We start from the raw sequence: 22456 nt of genomic DNA, 5'->3' as shown, positions 1-22456 counted from the left end.
GTTGTTTTTGTGAGGGGACAGATCTTCATAAAGGCCCCCCAATGCTGAGCACTTTATATTACTATCCATCTGTCCACTTATCCAATCCTGTATCCATCCACCCATTCATCCATCATCTCTATCATTTATATCACCAGCTACACATCACATCTACCACTTCTGTGTCTGTCTGCTCATCAAGCTATCCATCTACTTGTCTGTCTCCTTTTCTCCCTCCCTGCTTCCTTCCCTCCTTCCATCCTTCCCTCCGTCCCCATAAAGTCCAGGGTAGCTTTTGAATGCATTATTCTACTGCCTCAGCCTTCTCAGTGTGTGCCACCACTCCTGGCTTTCTCTCCCTCCCTCTATTCCTCTCCCTCTCCCCCGACTTTTTTTTTTGGTTTTTCAAGGTAGGGTTTCACTCCAGCCCAGGCTGACCTGGAATTTACTGTGTTGTCTCAGGCTGGCCTTGAACTCACTGCAGTCCTCCTACCTCTCCCAAGTGCTGGGAGTAAAGGCCTGTGCCACCATGCCTGGCTCCTCTTCCCGCCCCCCCTTTTTTTTAAAAAAATCTTTTTTACTTTTAATCTTCAGTTCCTCCATTTACTGTCTTGTCTCCCTAGCTATTACCCTTCTGTCACTACCAGCTTGTATTTGTCACAAGCCAGGGCCCAGGCCCAAGGAAGGTCTAGTGCACATGGTCACAAGTAATTGAAATTCTGGCCTCTTCGCCCAGGAAACAGGACCCAGGTGTGCCAGCATTCGTGTCCCTGGCCACCAATTCCACTTACTACAGCACTTCAGCCCCCAAGGCGGAGCTGCTCATCAAGATGAAAGACCTGCAGGAGCCGGAGGAGTATTCAGGGGGTGACCTGGACCACGATCTCTCAATGAAGAAGGTAGGAAGGCGGGGCTCACAGTAAAAGCGCGCAGTGGAGCCAGATGCACTGCTTACAGCAGCTGGCTACTCGGTAGGCTAAGGCAGAAGGGTCAGTGAGTCCCAGGAGTTGCAGAGCAACCTGGGCAACACAGAAAGACCCTCTCTTTAAGAAACAAAACCTGCCTGCTGGGCATACTGGTGTCTACCTGTAGCTCCAGCATTCAGGAGGCTGAGGCAAGAGGGCGGCAAGTTCAAGTTACAAGCCTGTAATACCAGCTAATTAAGGGGAGGCTGCCTATGCTAAATAGCAAGTTCAAGGCCAGCCTGGGCTACACAGATTCTTCCTTTAAACAAAAACCAACCCTCAAAATTATATGTTTGGGAGGGCGCGTCATTGGATAAGTGCTTTCTGTGCAATTGTGAGCACCTAAGAGTGCTCGAATTGCTCTGAGTTTTATCCTCAGCACCCACATAAACAGCTGGGTGTGGTCGTGCAAGTCAGGGACGCTGGTGAGCCAATATGAATGTACAATGAAATTGGCAGCTCCAGCTCAAGGAAACCGGCAGGTGAGTGCGAGAGGACGACAGCTGCCATTCTCCTCTGGCCTCACAGGAGTCCTCCTCTTCTGTGAAGATCAAGTTCAGGTATTCATAACCCCACAATGTTAAATCAACTGTGGGGTCAGAAAATGCCTTGTCAGCCAGAAGTCCTCATGCATCCAACTCCTAAAAGATCACCCAGGCCCTGGGGAATCCAGCAATTGGCAGAATAAAGAACAGAGCCAATTCTGTGGGAGCCTGTGCTCTCATGTAAGGCAGGAGCCCTGGGACTGTCTGGTGTGCAAGGGGGGGCAGAGCAGGTAGATGTGTCCTGTCGGGGTAGCTTGGTGGCCGAGGAGGGAAGGTTGGAAATGAGTCGAGCTCACATTATGAGCAGCCATGACAGTCACTGTGGGGACAGTTGTCTCTATTGCTGCTGGAAAGGTGACTTTTAAGCTGTAACTCTTCACATACATCAGCTGTCCAGGTATGGCAGCTGGCTCGGCCACTTGTTTTGTATGCAAAGATCCTAGCACAAAGGGACAGCAGTATTACTAAAAAAAAAAAGTCACAGTCCAAGGAGTTTATTAGGGAAATAAAAAAAAGAAAACTGACATCTTGTGTGAGTTTGCTGTGGGGATATAGCATCCTGGAAAGTATTTGTGCAAAAACGCTGTTTATTGAGACTGAATCTTGTTATATAGTCCAGGCTCACCATCAACTTATGATCCTCCTGCCTCAGCCTCTCAAGTGCTGGGATGACAGGCATGGAGCACCATGACTCTGGCTCTTGGTTTTTGAAAACGTGGTTATTTATTTGTATGTGTATATGTATTGATGTGTGTGAGGGCTGGCACATGTGGAAGTCTTTAAAGTCGTTCCTCCATGGTCCACCACATTTGAGGCAGGGCTTCTCAGTCTTGCTCTGCTATTGCTCTTTTTGCTATGCTCATTGAGAGCTTCTGGAAAATTCTCCAGACTTACCTCCCATCTTGTCATCAAGAGTACTGGGATTGCAGAAGTCTGCCACAGCTTCCTAATACATATATATGTTTTTCAAGGTAAGGTCTCACTCTAGCCCAGGCTGACCTGGAATTCACTACATACTCTCAGGGAGGCCTTGAACTGACAGCGATCCTCCTACCTCTGCCTCCCAGGTGCTGGGATTAAAGGCATGTGCCACCACGCCCAGCAGCATATATATATATATATATATATATATATATATATATATATATATATATAAATTTTTTTTTTACTTATTTTAGAGAGAGAGAGAGAAAGAATGCACATGCCAAGGCCTCCCACCTGCAAATGAATTCCACTGCATATGCCCTACTTTGTGCATCTGGCTTTACCTGGGTACTAGGGGATCCTAGACCGCCAAGCTTTGTAAGCAAGTGCCTTTGACTGCTGAGCTGTCCCCCCACCTTTTTACTCAAGCCTAGGCAGCAAGTGTATTATCCGCTGAGCCACCATCCTTGCCCCTTACGGTTATTGACAAAGCCTTTTGAAATTATTAAATTGAAAGTTGGCCTGATTTAATAAATAGCAATAATTGATTTTTTTAAAATGTACTGAAAATATGATCCAGCAGTATCATGACTTCCTCATACATAAAAAGAATATTCTTGGGCTGGAGAGATGGCTTAGTGGTTAAGGTATTTGCCTGCAAAGCCAAAAAACCCCAGTTCGATTCCCTAGGACCCACATAAGCCAGTTGCAGAAGGGGTCTCATGTGTCTGGAGTTTGTTTGCAGTGGCTACAGGCTCTGGCACCCATTCTCTCTCTCTGTCTCATATATATATATATATATATACACACACACACATAATTTTTTAAAAAATATTCTTTACAATGTAAAAAGTAATCATATTTTGGTTCAAGGAATTACATAGGGAGACAGAAAGTGAAGGGCTTGGCCTTGGAATGTTTAGAGATTGTCTGGATTAGTGTACCATGGTTGCATGTTTCTATTTTAAAAAAAAAATCTTCAGGGCTGGAGAGATGGATTAGTGGTTAAGCGCTTGCCTATGAAGCCTAAGGACCCCAGTTCAAGGCTCGATTCTCCAGGACCCACGTTAGCCAGATGCACAAAGGGGCACACGCATCTGGAGTTCGTTTGCAATGGCTGGAAGCCCTGGTGCGCCCATTCTCTCTCTTCTCTCTATCTGCCTCTTTCTCTCTCTGTCACTCAAATAAATAAATAAAACTGAACAAAAAAAATTTTTTTAAATCTTCAGCTGGGCATGGTGGCACACACCTTTAATGTCACCACACAGGAGGCAGAGGTAGGAGGATTGCCATGAGTTAGAGGCCAGTCTGAGACTACATAGTGAATTCCAGGTCAGCGTAAGACCCTACCTCGAAAAAACAAAAACAAAACAAAACAGAAACATCTTCAGCCAGGTGTGATGGAGCACACCTTTAATCCCAGCGCTCAGGAGACAGAGGTAGGAGGATTGCCATGAGTTCAAGGCCATCTTGGGAGTACTGAGTGAGTTCCAGATCAGCCTGGTCTAGAGAGAGACCCTACCTTAAAAAAAAAAAAAAAAAACAAGGGCTAGAAGAATGGCTTAGTGGTTAAAGGCATTTGCCTGCAAAGCCAAAGGACTCAGGCTCAATTTCCCAGGACCCACGTTAGCCAGATGTACAAGGGGGCGCACACATCTGGAGTTCTCTCTCTCTCTCTCCCTCTTTCTGCCAAACAAATAAATAAAAGTATATATTAAAACAAACAAACAAACAAACAAAACCTTCAATTTTTCCTCATAAAATAGGAGGCATGCAGCCTGGAACATTTGAACTTAGGCCATACGCTACAACACAGAGAAATAGTATCTTTTCCAGACAGGGTTTCTCTCTACCCCAGGCTAACCTGGAATTCACTGTGTAATCTCAGGGTAGCCTTGAACTCACGGCAATTCTACTGCCTCTGCCTCCCAAGTGCTGGGATTAAAGGTCTGCACCACCACACCTGGCTGCATGAAACCTTTTTTAAAAGCCATTTGTGGTGGCACATGCATGTATCTCAACACATGTCCTAGGCCAACCTGGACTACATATTCAGGCCCAGGCCAGTCAAAGTTACGTGGGAGTCTGTCTCGGAACATTAAAAAAACAAGTGTAATCTGTGCCTGGATCCACTCGCCTTTCTATGCATTTGTCCATCTGCTCTGAGACACACCAGTTACTAGTGTGCTGTGTCACCAAAGGAGACTGCTTTGGAACATGAATCACTGTGTGCTGAATGAGACTTTCATGTTTATTTTTACCTTTATTTACTCATTTATTGTTTTGGCCACAGGATCTCATTATGTGGCCCAGGCTGCTGGCCTCTAACTTGCTATCCTCCTGCCTCAGCCTCCTGAGTGCTGGATTACAGGCCTGCACCACCACACCCAGCCAGGCTTATATTTTTAGTTAACATGAGTTTGGCAATTCTAGCATAAGCAGAAAATATTATCAGTCATAGCACTGTACCATGTTAGCAATTCTAGCACCCTGTTTTTCTCCTTCATCTGACAGGTACCGCTGTACTCTCTTTTCTCTGTTGAGTTTAGCATGCACACATGAATGGTGTGACATGTGTAGGAAGTGAAGCCCTGCGGTAAGAAGTAGCCGTAGTGGATGCGAGGTCACTGAGAAATCCTGCTGGAGCTGAGCTGAAAACTCCTCCATTTAGACAAGTTGACAGAAAGTTGGAAAAAGCCACACTGCATGCAGTTTAATGGGAGAGAGAGAAATCACCAGCAAGCTTATATTTGGCCAGCCAGGCCAAATGAGCCAATGGGTGCAACAGTGGCACGTCTGTCATGGTGGAAACCAGCTGCCCTCCAATTGGACTGGAGGCCTGCTCCATGAGAGGAAATACATTCCTGATACTGAAAACTTAAAATGGGTAGTCATGAGCCCTAGGGGTGTAACATCTGCTGATATCTGGATAAATGTATATACTATGCTCATTAAACTGCTCAGTAAGCAAAAAGAAAAGAAAAGAAAAGAAAGAAAGAAAGAGAAGAAGAAGTAGTAGTAGCCATAGTGGAAATGGGACTTCACTGGCCATCTGCTGTGTAGCAGCTTAATTTGGACTAGTGAGACCCCAATCTTGGTGTGCTAGTCTGTTTTGCATTATTGTACCAAAATGCCACAGGCTTGGGAATTTATGAGGAATAGAGGTTTAGCCAGATGTGGTGGTATATCTATGCCTACAATCCCAGCCATTGAGAGGCTGAGGCAAGAGAATCACAAGTTCAAGGCTAGTCTGGCCTATATAGCAAGGTCCAGGCCAGCCCAAGAAACAAAGCAAGACATTGTCACCAAAATTCAAATAAATAAATAAATATTCAGTTTACAGTTGTGGAGACTTTGAAGTCCAAGATCAAAGTGCCATTGTCAAGCCAGGTGGCTCACACTTTTAATCCCAGGCAGGAGGATCACTGTGAGTTCGAGGCCAGCCTGGTGCTATAGAGTAAGATCCAGGTCAGCCTGAGCTAGAGTGAAACCCTGCCCCCCCCCAAAAAAAAATCAACATAAGAAATCGGGAGGCAGAGGTAACAGGATTGCTGTGAGTTTGAGGCCACCTTGAAACTACATAGTTAATTCCAGGTCAGCATGCAAGTGTCTATGAAGAACTTTCTTGCTACAGCTGGCAAGCTGGAGGAAACCATGTGGAGACAGAGCAAGTGCGCTAGCTGAAATCTCTTTTCATCATCTCACAAAGCCATTGATGCCATCCTGGGGGCCTACCACTCTCGTGACCTCATCTAGTCCCAATGACCTCCCAACACCTGACTGGAAATTCCAAATAACATACGGATTTGCAGATTAAGTTTTCAACACGTGAATTCTGGGGTTCATACCTAAACCTCATTGCACATGGATCCAGCATTCCTGAGAGACCTTGGCTTTCCTAATCACAGTGTCACTACATGGTCATAGAGCCATGGGCCAAAGCATGGGTGGCCCTCTGGATTGAAAGGCTCAGGACAGAGCTAGGAGGGAGTTGGAAGACCCCTGTGTAGGCTTGCAGCAAGGATCCTGTGGCCCAGCCCAGAAACCTAGTACTTTAAAGCACTGAGTGTGTTTAGACCTGGGCTGCTCAGGTGCGGTCTGCACAGGCTGTTCTAGGGAAGCTTCCGAATAACTGGAAATGGCTTAGCCCTTTAGTTCTCTGGTCTTGGAAGATTATAGTTTAAAGCTGGAACAAAGATGTGGGTGCAGGGCACAGAGAGACAAGATTGGTCCCCATGGAGTGGAACCAAAGGCAGAGAACGAGAGCTCCTAATATAGGCAGAGTGGAAATGCTCAGAGCTCCCACCTCCAGCCTCCCAGTTCCTGACCTGTGCTAATTGAGAGATGCAAGGCAGTGTGAATGTGGCCTCTGCTGCCATGCTCGTGATGAGCTCGCTGGGAAATGAGAGCCACGGTGCAGACAACTTCAGCACCTGTGTGCTGCTCAGAGGTTAGCTGTTCATCATGTACCGCCCTGATGTGAAATCGTTACTGTAGTTACCTGAAGAAGGGCAACGTGTGCTCAGTGTACTTGGGGCATAAATTTGAAAAGAAAGAAAGAAAAGGAAAGGTAGGGGCCCTCTTATATCCACAAAAACCTCTGCTGCTTGAAGCATTTATATAAGTTAGGGCTGGTATCAACAAGATTTTAAAAAGTTCTCCGCCTGTTTTGTGCTTTCCTCTCAAATGATAAATATCTGAAAATACAGCCATAGTCTCAGCTGTGGAGCTTCAAGGTGATTTGAGCAGTCTGGCTATATGCTCACACTTGTGTACACTGCACGCGCACACACACACACGCACGCACACGGGCAGTATTACATAAAGCCGCAAGGGAGGGAGGTGCAGTAAGTAGTGGCTCTAAGGTGAAGGTCCACTGATTCCTCCTCACCTCCTTCTGTGAGGGAAAGTTCGCAGAGTCGGTCGTGCTGAGGAGTTCTTGCATAACCACACGTGTTCTGAGATGGAAATTGCATTAGGTTCTAGGACAGCACTCAATAGCACTAGATGTGAGTCTTTAATTTGAACACTTCCAAAGGATAGATGACACAAAATATCACAGATTCTGTGTATTCCCACAAACCTAGAGATCAAAATAGTATCTGCTGTGAGTTGAAGTAGTTTGTGTGACTAAGCAGAGCATTAATAGAATGAGAATTTGCTTTTTGTCTTCTGAGATAGGCTGGCTTAGACATCATCTTCACAACTGTCTTTCAAGTGTTGGGATTATAGACATGCACCATCACACTCCACACCTTTTTTTAAAACTTTTTCGAGGTCGGGTTCCACTTTAGCCCAGGCTAACCTGGATATGTAGCCTCAGGGTGGCCTTGAAGTCACAGTAATCCTCCTACCTCTTGTCTCCCAAGTGCTGGGATTAAAGGCGTGCACCACCATGCCCAGCTTTTTTTATTAACCTTATTTCAGAGAGAGAGATTGAGAATGGGCATGCCAGGGCCTCTAGCCACTGTAAATGAATGCCAGATGCATGTGCCACCATGTGCATCTAGCTTATGTGGGTCCTGGAGAATTGAACCTGGGTCCTTTGGCTTTGTAGGCAAATGCCTTAACCTCTAAGCCATCACTCCAGCCCCACATTCACTTTTTATTTATTTTTATCACTCTGGGGATGGAACCCAGGACCTGGTAGATCCTAGATAAATGTTCTGTCATTAAGCTATGCCCCTAACCCTGCTTTGTTGTTTTTTTTTTAATGCATTTAATACACATGTCTAACTTTTTATATTCATTTCATTTACTAAGTCTAAACAGTTTAGAAGCTCACTGTGGCTGAATTCTGCCTGAGTTGTGTGATCTGTGGCTGCACTAACTCAGGGCAGCAGTTCAATGCAATCCTAATGCGTGTCTCCCTGCTCCCCTCCGTCCCCTCAGCAAGAGCTCATAGACAGCATCAGCCGCAAGCTGCAGGTCCTCCGGGAAGCCCGCCAGAGCCTGCTGGAGGACATCCAGGCCAACAATGCGCTTGGGGAGGAGGTGGAGGCCATCGTGAAAGATGTCTGCAAGCCCAACGAGTTTGACAAGTTCCGGATGTTCATTGGGGACCTGGACAAAGTGGTGAACCTTCTGCTGTCACTGTCAGGCCGCCTGGCTCGGGTGGAAAACGCCCTCAATAATTTGGATGACAGTCCTTCTCCTAGTGACCGGGTATCTCTGCAAATATAAACTGGCATGGTGGAGGGTTGGTCTGCTGAGAGAGCTGCCCTGGGAAGCCCCCCACTTCCTCCTTTTCTTTTCAATTGCCAGGGAAAATTAATTAATGAGATAGAGTTGAGGCATTACAGGGTACCACCATGCCGAACTTCGCTTTTGTTACATGCAAATTATAAGAAATTAGTATCTGCTTTGCTGGCTTTACCTCATACGTAAAAAAATAAGTCTAACATTTTTCTTTCATTCTTGGTATAGCATGGGCTGTCAAAATAACCATCTTTATTGTTACTATTGTTACTAAAGCACCTACTCCCCCAGCCACCCACTGCCACTACCTCAGCAGCTTCCAGGCATCCAAGGAGGCCAGATGGTTTTCACAACCTGAACTACATTTGTGGAGCCAGTTAAGTTTCCCTTCTGAAGTTGGCCTGACCTGGTGTGGCCTGTTTCCGTGAAATCATGTTGTCTCTTTGTTTCCCTCACACCTGAGGGCCAAGGTGTTCCTCAGCCAAAGACAGATGGGGTTCTGCAAAGCTTGTGTGGTCATGGGCAACTTGCAGAAGCCATATGCCAAGAGAGAATAGCCCCTCTTTGCTGACCTTTTTCTGCCAAATAGTAATGTCACACAGTAGCTGTCCTGGTGCTTAGCAAAAGTCAAACTCAGCCGGGCATGGTGGCACATGCCTTTAATCCCAGCACTCGGGAGGATTGCTGGGAGTTCAAGGCCACCCTGAGACTCCATAGTGAATTCCAGGTTAGCCTGGACTAGAGCGAGACCCTACCTTGAAAAAATAAAAACAGTTAAACACGTTTAGTGTGTAGGGTAGTGGTACTTAGGTTCAGTGTGTAGAAGGCCCTGGGTTCAATTCCCAGCACTGAAAAGAAAAGAAAGAGATTTGCTCATAGTAAATGAATGCTTGATGTCTACTGGTCGCCCTGTGTAGTGTACATATATTTTCTTAGTTTCCTTCCTCTTGGAGTTGGTCGAGCTACCATCCAGGGTTTGGCTTCTTTCCTTCTGTCTATTAAAGTATTAATGGATGGGGAAAGAATTTAAAGCAAGGTGAAGGCAGACTTTATTGAAAGCAACCCAGAATAAAAGTCACACAGGAACAAAGGCATAGGCCCCTCATAAGAGGAGAGGAGCCCTGAGTCGGGAGTCCATGCTCCCCTGTCTGGGTTTTATTGGGTGAAGTGACACCTGCCTTGGTGAGGCATGTCCTTTTTCAGGTTCCTCAGGGTTGGCCTATTGAGGTGTATACGGGGGAGCTCATGGGCTCCCAGGTCACATAGGAATGCTCGCACCTGGGGAGAGCCTACTGAGAAGGGAAGGGGAAATGGCCCTCGGATTTAGAAAAACCTTGCATTTAAGCCTAAGGGGTGGGGGGGACAAAACAGGAAACAAGAAGAGCAGCCAATGCCAGTTTCAGTATTCCTTCTTTGGGGCTCCCTCCCCCTGGTTATCTGCTTAGCGGGTAGAACTACCTTGCCCATATTTGCCCGCGCTAGTGTTTTGCCGTGTGGGTAGTATGGGTACAGTGGTTGCAAGTGCCCTGCATTAAGGACAGGGTTATGTGTCACCAGGGACAGGCCCCCAAAGGGTGTTAAGGGCATGGTCAAAAACATGCGCACTCTTGACCCCTGCCCTTCTCTCTCCTGCTTCTCTGTTCCTTCCTGTGTATACGCTACACCCTCTGCCATAGAGCTCACTCCTTCCCTGGAATCAGCGTCCCTCCCTCCCAAACCAGTCCACAGGTCTCGCTCATGTTAGGCAATCTCTTGACCCTGAGCTACATAGCCCAAGCCCTTTTTTCACTTTTTGAAATTCTCAGAGTTGTCTAGGCTGGCTTTGAACTGGACTTTTGATCTTCTTGCCTCAACCTCCCTAGTAGTTGGGATTACAGGCCTGCACCATTGGGCCTGGTTTATTTACAATATTTCCTTTTACAAATGTTCTTAGTACTAGGATGCCCAAGTCCCCTTCGGGTTTCTAGTCCCCTGATTTTAAGGCAGGTGGAAGAGAGCAAGACACAGATAATGAGAAGAACCCCATAGAGGCCCAAGAGAGTGGTTTCTGAGTGGGATATGCTAGGAGGAGCCAGCCATAGTGACAAACACATGCCTCCTGTATCCTGGCCTTATCTGCAGGGACCCTATTAGATCTCAGGTGCCCTTAAGTTTCCCACCGGCCGTCTGACAGGCAGCTATGAGACTAGTCCCCAAAGCTGTCATGTTTTCAAAGAGGTCGGGTGGAGCCCTTGTCTTCATCCTATTCTCACGGGCTTATTTCTTTGTCTCCTCTGCTCAATAGCAGTCGCTGCTGGAGAAGCAGAAAGTCCTAACCCAGCAACATGAGGACGCCAAGGAGCTGAAAGAGAACCTGGACCGTCGCGAGCGCATCGTGTGTGACATACTGGCCACCTACCTCAGTGAGGAGAGCCTGGCCGACTATGAGCACTTCGTGAAAATGAAGTCAGCCCTGATCATTGAGCAGCGAGAGCTAGAAGACAAAATTCACCTCGGCGAAGAGCAGCTCAAGTGCTTATTCGACAGCCTGCATCCCGAGAGAGGCAAATGAGAGCCCAGTCCTTGTAGAGGGCAGAAACAGCCTTGGAGTTCCAGGCCTGGAGAGTGGCTAGTAGAAAAGCAATAATGTCTGTGTTGGTGTGTGGTGATTTAAGATTTTAGTTTCCCTTGCAACTCGGAACAGTTTCTCGTCACATGTGACTACAGAAGATACCAGGCTCTGACGGCTGCCAGTGTACCCGGGGACCACCTAACGCTGGGCCTCCCGTTTACTCGAGCAGTGCCTCCCTACGGTGTGTGAGAGGGGCCAGTCCTTGTGAGTCGTGGGATTCAGTCGAGCTTGGGTTGTGCTGTGTTTTGTCCTTGCTCATTCAACAGTGTGTTTGTCATATCTACCGTACTGATATTCTCTGACCCAACAAAAACCCATGATGCTAATTTATTAACATGTGGGAAACATGATTGCTTTCCTAATGTCTAAAACCCAACTGTGAAACGAACGACTACATGTTGGGCACACTCACTCTAACCTTAAAGTTGCCACATACATCTTGTGCATGCTTTGAAACACACAAAATAAACCGATAGCTGTTGTTCATATCTTCCAGCTAAGTCATGTGACTTGGTTCACGGATATCCAGTGATAATGTACCTGTTAGTTCTTAGTTTCCTGAAGCTGATGGGATATTCTAAAAGTCACTTTCCACTAGACCATTAATTTTAATGAGAACTTTCATGATTAATTGGAATGCTACTTGGTGACTTTTGTGCCTCCCAGTCTATTGCCATACAATGAAGGCCACATGCCATGTACTGTCAGACCCTCTCCTTTGGATTTTCAGAAGCCTGGGGACTGTCTAGCACCTACAGTTGAAACCGAGTTTATTCTGTGCTCGTTAACCAGTTGAGTTAGCAGCACGCTAAGCCCCTTAAAACAACATTGTTGCTCTGTTCACTCCCAATTGATAAAGTCACAGACTGGGAGGAAAGATTTGGAAATCGTGTGTCTGATGTGTTTGCTTGTTTTTTGAGAAGGGTCTCATGTATCCCAGGTTGATCTCAGATTCGCATTATAGCCGAGGATGGTCTTGAATCCCTGATCCTCCTGCCTCCTCCTGGCAAGTGCTGGGATTACAGGCATGTACCACTGTGCCCAACTCCATGGCTCTATGCATCTGATTAAAAGACTTTGTACTGGGACTATAAAAAAGACCTCTCAACACTCAACAGTAGGAAAGCAAACAGCCCAACTAAAAAGCGGACAGAAAACTTGACACTTCACCAAAGAGGACATATGCATGGCAGATAAGCACATGAAAAGTTCAGCCACCAGTGGCTCAGTTATAGCTTACTTATTTTTAATATGTGTAGGTCTGGTGTAGTTCTTCAAAAGATGTTCATGTAACTAAATGCATGGTGAATGGTGAGCAAGCACCCCAGATGACTTGATGTTTAGATGTTACTAGAGCCTTTGTTCTATCAAGGGGTGATCTTGATTCCCCTGCCCCCGCCGGAAGCTTGCAGCATGTGCAATGATTTCGCTCTGTCGGCAGTGACTGCAACCTTCCCAGAGCACACACGCGCTCTAATATTCAGGGGTCCGTGCACGTGCGCGTGCGCACACGCGAACACACGTGCAGAGTTATCTTACACGATCAGAACCCGTGCTTCCTGAGCCAGAGGAGCCAAGGTGGATGCCACCATCACTGGCGGAGAAGTTGGGACCCTTCTTATAGCCAAGTCCACATGGGAAAACTTCGAGAGGGCGAGCCAGAAGCTGCTTTCTTGGCAGTGTGCCCGTGTCAGTCAGATGAGCGCCTCTGCAAAACGTTTCATTCCTGTTAAGCGAATATACTTCTGCCTTGCAAAGTCCCCGCTCAGCCGCCGCAGCCGCCGCCTCCCTCCTGGCGGTGTCCCTTGCTGGGAACGTGGGTCATGACAGCAAAACTGCAGCTGGCTGTCCACAAACCTTCCGAGGACTTTCAGACTATTTATAATTTACACCAAGCTATTTACTTGTGATTCTTTCCCCTTGACTACAGTGTTGTGATCATTTTAATGAAATGTGTGTAAAATGTGAATAATGGAATTTCATTTGTATCTGCCTGTCTTGTGTAGTTTCAGACTTTTTCTTAATGCGTAGCGATCTACAGCACTCTACTCTGCTTTTAGTGAAACACGTAATGGTGACCTCTCTGTCCATTATCTCGTGTGTGTCTTCAGTGTCTGGTTAGCGGGGACCCAAAGATGCTAGTGAGTCCAGGTATGTGCGTCTGTATATAGTGGTACTGTTGCATAAAAACCATCTGGTGCTAATGGTTGGTCCTGGCATTCATAGGATGTGGCACGGCTGTGGAACACTGTACACGCAGCACACTTGCTTTTGTTCAGACCTTGTGACTTGAACCCTGCACTCCACCCTGGCAAACATGCAGAGACTTCATCCTTGACACTGACCACTTAATCCACAGATTATCCTGCTTGACTTTAACACAATAAATAGTATCTCTGCAAATGAACGAAGTGTGTCTTTGATTTCTGTACATTATAGCTAAGTGTAATGTCTTTGGTGCTAGGGATGTAGCCCAGGGCAGAAGGGCATAAGCATGAAACCCTAGGTTCAAATCCCAGCTAGACCCTCCAATATGCTAAGCTATGCATGGTGGTACATGCCTGCAATCCCAGCACTTGGGAGGCTGAGGCAAGCACCATGAGTTCAAGGCCAGTCTAAGCTACTTAGTAAGCCCCTGTAGCAATAGCAAGAAGAAAAAAGACCATCTTAACTGCATGTCAGATTCTTAAGCCATTTGTGTGAACTTTATTATCGATTATATGTTTGTAATTTGCAGTCAGTAAACCTTGTTGGGCACAGGTGATACTGTACTGGTTTCTAACTAAATGTGTGTTTAGGAGTTTGTCCTTTCCCTCCCATTGTGAATGCATAGTGCACTATAACATCTAAGCCGTGCACAGAACAAGAACTTCCACTTGGGGGCTGGAGAAATGGTTTAGTGGTTAAGGCGCTTGCCCATGAAGCATCAGGGCCCAAGTTCGATTCCCCAGGACCCACATAAGCCAGATGCACAAGGTGTTGCATACATCTGGGGTTCCCTTGGAGTGGCTGGAGGCCCTGGCATGCCCATTCTCCTTCTCTATTTGCCACTTCCTCTCCTCGTTTCTCTCAAATAAGTAAGTAAAATAATAAAAAAAAGAATCTCCACTTGGCTCATAAGTTTGTCAGATAGCTGGTGCAGGCTGTGCTCTGTGGCCCTCGTCTTCATCACTGGGACCAGCCATAGTCACAGTTGTGGCCGTGTCACACCTGACCTTCTATTCACAACCCCAGAGCCACTTGCCTGGTACATAGGCCCTCTCACTTCCTTAGCTGCATGGCCTGAGAAAATCTCTTAGCATCTCTGAGGCCTGCGTCCTCCCTTAGAATGGGAAAAAAAGGAGCGAAAGGATTCATGAGCCTGGAGCCCAGGCCTGAGTCAGACATATTTCAGTTCTGAGTCCAGTTGTCCCCCTTACTTACAGAGGACACAGCCCAGATCCCCTTAACTGAGGGCTGGCTGAAACGGTTGATTTACGTACTAGAGGACAATTCACCTGTCGGTGGTGGTCTTTTTCTATTTGAACACGTCATCTGTTGTATTATAGGTCAACATATCTCGTGGCAGTAAAGAGAAGAAAACATGATCTTCAGTCACTAATAACGGGCACTGTATCAGTTCCCTATGGGTGTTTAGGCCAGGTGTATTGTCATAGTCCTGTCATCCCAACCCTCCAAGGGTGGAGTCAGAAAGATCACAAGTTCAAGGTGATCCTGGACTTGTAACACAGTGTGACTGCCCCAAAAGAATGAACCTAGCTGGCTGTGATGGCACACACCTTTAGTCCCAGCACTCGGGAGGCAGAGGGAGGAGGATCGCCATGAGTTCGAGGCCACCCTGAGACTCCATAGTGAATTCCAGGTCAGCCTGGGCTAGAGCGAGACCCTACCTCCAAAAACAACAAAAAAGAATGAACCAACATCAAGGAGATACCAAATAAAACAAACCTCTTTTTCTTTTCTTACCTCAAGTCCTTTTCTCCTCTAGTCCTCTTTTCCACTTTTTTTCTTTTTCCTCTCCTTTTTCCCCTTTTATTTAAGTTTGTTTGCTTTTTTTTTTTTTTCCTCAAGGTAGGTTCTCACTCTACTCCAGGCTGACCTGGAATTCACTATGTAGTCTCAGTGTGGCCTCGAACTCATGGTGATCCTCCTACCTCTACCTTCTGAGTGCTGGGACAAAAGCACAGTGATCCTCCTACCAGACACAAGCAAGATGTTACACCCCTAGGGCTCATGACTACTCTTGTAGGGTTTCAGTATCAGGGATGTATTCCCTCCCATGGAGTGGGCCTCCAGTCCAATTAGAGGGCAGTTGGTTCCCCCCATAACAGATGTGCCACTATTGCACCCATTGGCTTATTTGGCCTAGCTGGCCAAATATAAGGCTTGCAGTGTCTACTGTTGAGTATCTTCACTGGTGATTTCTCTCTCTCCCATTGAGCTGCATGCAGCATGGCTTGTTCCAGCTTTTTGTCAGCTGGTCTACATGGATATTTTCAGCTCAGTTCCAGCAGGATTTCTCAGTGACCGTGCAGCCCAAGTATGTGGAGTCTTCAGCAATAGGGTCTTACTATCTATTCCTGGTGGGAAACCAAGGGCCTCAGCAATGGGCTATAATGTTTTGGGGGCATCAGGGACTTCCCTGGACAATAACTCACTGGAGGAATCCCATCCCTGGCACTGAATTTTGTTTTAGTAAGTATTCCATTGTCCAAAAGAGTAGGCTTCCATATAATTTATTCATATCCACTTAGATTTTGATTAGCCCTCCCTCTGTCTTTCCTTTACTCAGTCTTTTCCCCTGACCCCTCTTAGGCCTTTTCACCCCCATTAATCTCTTCTTTTAAAAAACGGGGAAGGGGGGCAGGGCTGGAGGAATGGCTTAGTGGTTAAGGTGCTTGTCTGCAAAGCCTAAGGACCTTGGTTCAATTCCCCAGGACCAACATAAGCCAGATGCACAAGGGGGGCCCATGCATCTGGAGTTCGTTTGTCATGGCTAGAGGCCCTGGCGTGCCCATTCTCTCTCTCTCAAATAAATAAATAAAATATTTTAAAAACAAAAAAGCATGGCTTAACGGTTAAAGTGCTTGCCTGTAAAGCCAAAGGACCCTGCTTCCCAGTACCCACGTAAGCCAGATGCACGAGTCCCCTTTTCTCCCTCTGCTTCCTGTCCACCATGAGGTGAGTAGCCTCTTCCACTTGCTGCCGTCACCCTGATGTCCTTGGTCACCATACACACTGACTCACGAGAGCCCAGGACTGCAGACACAGACCTCCCCATCATTCCTCCCTTTAGGATGTTCTCTTCAGTGTCTTGGTCACAGCTTTGGTCTCTGGTGGGTCAAGTTAATATGGTGTGAAAGAGAATGTACTCTGTTTTGCTGTGGGGATTGGAGGTCAGGGGGATATTAAGGAGCCGGAGAAGGTGACTGACCATGAGAAGACATGTCCGTTGCTGCTGAAGGTCTTCGCCACCAGTAACAGCCGCCACCACCACCGAGGAGACAGCTTCAAGTTTGCACTTGGGGCTCTCCCCAAGGGCCAGCGACATGCCAATGTGACCTACTTACTGTCATGAGGCTTGGCTCTCTGTCTCATCTATGTGTCTCTGACTTGGTGTAAACCTCATTCTGTCTGTTTCTATGTCTCTGCGTGACTTGAGTAGAAACCACCACAGGGATGGCGAGGATATAGGCCCCACATCACACTGCTCCCTAGTGCCGGACGCCTTCCATGCGCACACTCTGACTTCATGCAAAGGCCCCTCAGCTGCTCCGCCTGAGGGCCAGGAGCCAAGAGGGACCAAGAAAGCTATTCACATGGCTTAGACCCATTTATAAAAATCCAACATGCAAATGGAATGAGCCTTGTTGCAGTTCCCTTCTGTTGCAGTCCGGTTCGCATTGGTGGCAGAAATCACCCAACCAAGAGCAGCTTGTGGGGAAAAAGAGGTTTATTTTGGCTTATAGACTCGAGGGGAAGCTCCGTGATGGCAGGGAAAAACGATGGCATGAGCAGAGGGTGGACATCACCCCCTGGTCAACATAAGGTGGACCATAGCAATAGGAGAGTGTGCCAAATACTGGCAAGGGGAAACTGGCTAAAACACCCATAAGTCCGCCCACAACAATACACTGCCTCCAGGAGGTGTTAGTTCGCAAATCTCCATCAGCTGGGAACCTAGCATTCAGAACTCCTAAGTTTATGGGGGGCACCTGAATCAAACCACCACATTCTGCCCCTGGCCCCCATAAACTCATGACCATCCATGATGTAAAATGCAATGCATTCATCCAACTTTTAAAATTCCCCATAGTTTTTATCAATTCCAATGATGTTCATACATCCCCATAAGTCCAAGATCTTTTTTTTTAATTATTTATTTATTTATTTATTTGAGAGCGACAGACAGAGAGAGAAAGACAGATAGAGGAAGAGAGAGAATGGGCACGCCAGGGCTTCCAGCCTCTGCAAACGAACTCCAGACGCGTGCGCCCCCTTGTGCATCTGGCTAACGTGGGACCTAGGGAACCGAGCCTCGAACCGGGGTCCTTAGGCTTCACAGGCAAGCGCTTAACCCCTAAGCCATCTCTCCAGCCCAAGTCCAAGATCTTTTAACTGAGCCATAATACCAAAAATCCCCCTGTTGCAGTCTAGTGCGCATTGCTGGTAGAAATCACCCAACCAAGAGCAGCTTCTGGGAAAAAGAGATTTATTTTGGCTTACAGGCTCGAGGGGAAGCTCCATGATGGCAAGGAAAATAATGGCATGAGCAGGGTGGACATCACCCCTGGCCAACATAAGGTGGACAACAGGAACAGGAGGGTGTGCCAAACACTGGCAAGGGGAAACTGGGCTATAAAGCCCATAAGCCCGCCCCCAACAATACACTCCCTCCAGGAGGCATTAATTCCCAAATATCCATCAGCTGGGAACCTAGAATTCAGATCACCTAAGTTTATGGGGAACACCTGAATCAAACCACCACACACCCCCAAAACCCATAATAACACAGAATAAACATTCACACTGCAAAAGATGGCATTAGGCATAGCAAAGAAATATTCAACCAAAACAAGATTTAAAATAGCCAGGGCAAACATCAAACTCTGTAACTCCAAGTCCAACATCTCCAGCCAGTGACAAATCCCCAAGTCCAATAATTCTAACCAGCAACTAGTCTCTGGAATTCCAATTCCGCCCCTTCAGCTAGGCTACTCACAGTCCTGGAAAACTTCATCAGGGCTGGCAGCTTTCCTTAGCAGCCATCTCGTGGTCCCGGCATCTCCACTGGGTCTCCACTGCAATCCATGGTTCATCCTCATGGCCTCATGGGGTCTCCATGCAGGCATCCAGCAAACCTGCTTCACACTGCCCATGGCCATTTCCAAAACACAAGACTGTGTTGCAAACTCAATGACCCTCCCTTTCCTGCATTTTTTATACTCCACAGTACCGGGTAGGTTGTGAATTTGTTAATCCGGGGGGGAATAAAGCAGACTTTGAAGAACAGGACACTCCTTGAGCACTCAGGCCCCTTCCAAAGAGTCTACATTCTTCCTGTTGCCCCAGTGCAGGTCAGCTGGCCCAATCTCAAAGGTTGTAATCCCTCAATTGCAGCTGAATGGGCAGCAGTTCACCGAAAGTGTGTGTGTGTGTGTGTGTGTGTGTGTGTGTGTCTGTGTGTGTGTGTGTCTGTGCCATATCCCTCTGCTCACACCAGTTCATTTCTACGCAAAGCAACCCTGCACAACTTCTCAGGACATGGACATAACAGCAAGCTTCTCACACAAACTGCTAGCCCAGTCCAAGCAAAGCTCTTTCTCACCCTCATAAGCCAAACCTCGCAGTCCATAGTTCTTACTGTCTTCAGGCCTATCAACTCTGACCAGAATAATCCATCAAGCTGTACTTACAGCACTGCAAGGCGTCTCTTAGGCCAATGTTTCAAATCCTTCCACATTCCTCTTGAAAATCAGCTCCACAAGGCCAAAGCCACACAGCCAGGCATCTAACAGCAATCCCACTCCTCGGTACCACTTTACTGTTGCAGTCAGGTTCACATTGCTGGTAGAAATCACCCAACCAAGAGGAGTTTGTGGGAAAAAGAGGTTTATCATGATGGCAGGGGAAAACGATGGCATGAGCAGAGGGTGGACATCACCCCCTGGCCAACATAAGGTAGACAACAGGAACAGGAGAGTGAGCCAAACACTGGCAAAGAGAAACCGGCTATAACACCCATACGCCCGCCCCCAACAATACACTCCCTCCAGGAGGCAGTCTTGAGCATGAAAGGCGGGTATTCTACCAGCCAGCCACATGCCCTGTTTCAACAAGAATGTTCTGTGGCATGACCTCCATGTAGGTTACTGGGGTACATACCAGTATTCATTGAACTTTACATTTACACTTAAGATTTGCGGGTTATTTTTCCTTCAGAAATTGTACTGCAGGAAGCCAGGCCTGGCGACACATGCCTTTAATCCTAGCACTCGGGAAGCAGAGGTAGGAGGAACGCTGTGAGTTCGAGGCTACCCTGAGACTACAGAATGAATTCCGGTCAGCCTGGGCTAGAGGGAGACCCTATCTCAAAAAAAAGAAAAAGAAAAAAATTGTACTATGGGGCTGGAAAGATGGCTCAGCAGATAAGGTACTTGCCTGCAGAGCCTAGTGAGCTGGGTTCGATTCCCTAGTACCCATGTAAAGCCAGGTGCACAAAGTGGCATATGCATATGGAGTTCATTTGCAGTTACTAGAGGTCCCGTCCTCTCTCTTTCTCACTCTCTCTTCCTTCTGTCTCTCTCTGCATACAAATAAACAAATGAAAATAGGTTTCTTTAAAAGAGAAATTGTACTGCAAATAAAATAGGAAGTAGTTTAGCATGGTGGTACATGCCTTTAATCCCAGCATTCAGGAGGCAGAGATAGGAGGATTGCTGTGAGTTCAAGGCCAGCTTGGAATTACAGAGTGAGTTCCAGGTTAGCTTGGGCTAGAGTGAAACCCTACCTAAAAAAAAAAAAAAAAAAAAAAAAAACTAAGCCAGGCGTGGTGGTGTCTGCCTTTAATCCCAGCACTCGGGAGACAGATGTAGGAGGATGACTGTGAGTTAAAGGCCACCCTGAAAATTCCAGGTCAGCCTGAGCTACAGTGAGACCCTGCCTCAAAAAAAAAAAAAAACTAAATAAACAAAGAAGTAAGCCAAACTATATTTTCACTTTTTAAATCATCTCTGTTCAATTTTGTCTCTGGTTCACTTTGTGTGTTCAGGGTAAGAGTTTATTGAATTTTGGATATCTTATGGGTCAAAATTGTATAAACTTTCAATCTTCAACATAGCTAGATGACAACAATATTTTTAAAGTTTTGTTTTTAATTTTACTCATTTATTTATTTATTGGAGAGAGAGGCAGATAGAAAGAATGGGTGTGCCAGGGCTTCCCGCCTCTGCAAACGAACTCCAGATGCATGCACCACCATGTGCATCTGGCTTATGTGGTCCTGTGGGTTCTTAGGCTTCACAGGCAAACACCTTGACCACTAAGCCATGTCTCCAGCCCAACCACCATATTTAAAAATAAAATACAGAAGAAATGGATTTCTGTTGGTAACCAAAACAAAATCTCCCACAAAGGCCTTAGGAATTACAGACTACTAATATCTGTCCATGGTTCTGTGTCTGAGAGACTTATGGACGGTCAGGTGGTCCTGATTTCTCTAGTAAAGATGCTTGACTTTTATAGTAGAACAGTGTTCATTGTATCTTCCCTGGGATGTCTTTTCTGTACAGTTATGACTTGTGATTCATAGTTGAAATTGGATGCAAGATCTCAAAAGGAAATTTCTCTTGAAAGACTTTTCAACATGTGGAAGGGATCCTTGAAACTCTGGTCTTCCACTGAGCACACTCAAACATATCAAAGCACAAGTCCAGAAGCGAGAGCTCAATACTGAACTAGATGTATAACACACCCGCCAAGGCTCAGGGGGCACTGCAAGAAAAGGGGCTGAAAGATTGTAAGAGCCACAGGGTATGAAGAAGTATCCAGACGCATTGTCTCCATGACTGATTGCTGCTATGTTCATAACCAAAACCTCATGGTGAATACCAGTAACCCCACTGACGAGGCCCCTCAGTGGAATGGGAGTGGCGGAGGCAGGGTATTGGACCAGGATATGATTTGTCACACAACAAAGTTTCATATATATAAAGAAACTCTGAAGCTGGGCATGGTGGCACATGCCTTTAATCCCAGCACTCAGGAGGCAGAAATAGGAGGATCACCGGATCACTATGAGTTCTAGGCCAGCCTGGGACTACAGAGTGAGTGCCAGGTCAGCCTGGGCTAGAGTAAGAGTCTATCTTGAAAACAACAACAAAAAGTAAGAAAGAAAGAAAGAAAGAAAGAAAGAAAGAAAGAAAGAAAGGAAGGAAGGAAGGAAGGAAGGAAGGAAGGAAGGAAGGAAGGGAAGAAAGAAGGGAAAGAAAGAAAGAAAGAAGGAAAGAAAGAAAGAAAGGAAGGAAGGAAGGAAGAAGGGAAAGAAAAAAAGAAGGAAGGAAAGAAAGAAAGAAAGGAAGGAAGGAAGGAAGGAAGGAAGGAAGAAGGGAAAGAAAAAAAGGAAGGAAAGAAAGAAAGGAAGGAAGGAAGGAAGGAAGAAAGAAGGAAAAGAAAAAAGAAGGAAGGAAAGAAAGAAAGGAAGGAAGGAAGAAAGAAGGGAAAGAAAAAAAGAAGGAAGGAAAGAAAGAAAGAAAGAAAGAAAGGAAGGGAGGAAGAAAGAAGGGAAAGAAAAAAGAAGGAAGGAAAGAAAGAAAGGAAGGAAGGAAGGAAGGAAGAAAGAAGGGAAAGAAAAAAAGAAGGAAGGAAAGAAAGAAAAGAAGGAAGGAAGGAAGGAAGAAAGAAGGGAAAGAAAAAAAGAAGGAAGGAAGGAAAGAAAGAAAGAAAGAAAGAAAGAAAGAAAGAAAGAAAGAAAGGCAGGAAGGAAGGAAGGAAGGAAGGAAGGAAGGAAGGAAGGAAGGAAGGAAGGAAGGAAGGAAGGAAGGAAGGACGGAAGGAAGGAAGGACGGACGGAAGGAAGGACGGAAGGAAGGAAGGAAGGAAGGAAGGAAGGAAGGAAGGAAGGAAGGAAGGACGGAGTCTGGTCTTCTATGTTTCTGTATGCAGATCTAAGAATGTTTAGAGTTACTTGTTTCTCTTGCACTTGACTGTCGCTAACATCTAGACTTCCTAGAAGA

The 22456-nt window shown here is 46.4% G+C and overlaps 1 protein-coding gene across 3 annotated transcripts in view; it reads left to right on the top strand.

Moving 5' to 3' along the window:
- Shroom2 (shroom family member 2) overlaps nt 1-13629 on the top strand; it is a 197769-nt gene extending 184140 nt beyond the window's left edge. For all 3 annotated transcript variants that reach the window (XM_045140089.1, XM_045140087.1, XM_045140090.1), the window contains 3 exons: nt 716-878; nt 8306-8578; nt 10896-13629. In XM_045140089.1, the coding sequence (XP_044996024.1) occupies nt 716-878; nt 8306-8578; nt 10896-11162 (703 nt within the window). In that variant the 3' untranslated portion in view covers nt 11163-13629. The remainder of the gene's footprint in view (nt 1-715; nt 879-8305; nt 8579-10895) is intronic.
- The last annotated feature ends 8827 nt before the right edge of the window (nt 13630-22456 follow it).

Source organism: Jaculus jaculus, chromosome X (assembly GCF_020740685.1).
Source record: "Jaculus jaculus isolate mJacJac1 chromosome X, mJacJac1.mat.Y.cur, whole genome shotgun sequence".
Lineage (NCBI taxonomy): Eukaryota > Metazoa > Chordata > Mammalia > Rodentia > Dipodidae > Jaculus > Jaculus jaculus.
The sequence above is the reverse complement of the archived record's forward strand: the minus strand, read 5'-3'. Positions and strand labels throughout refer to the sequence as shown.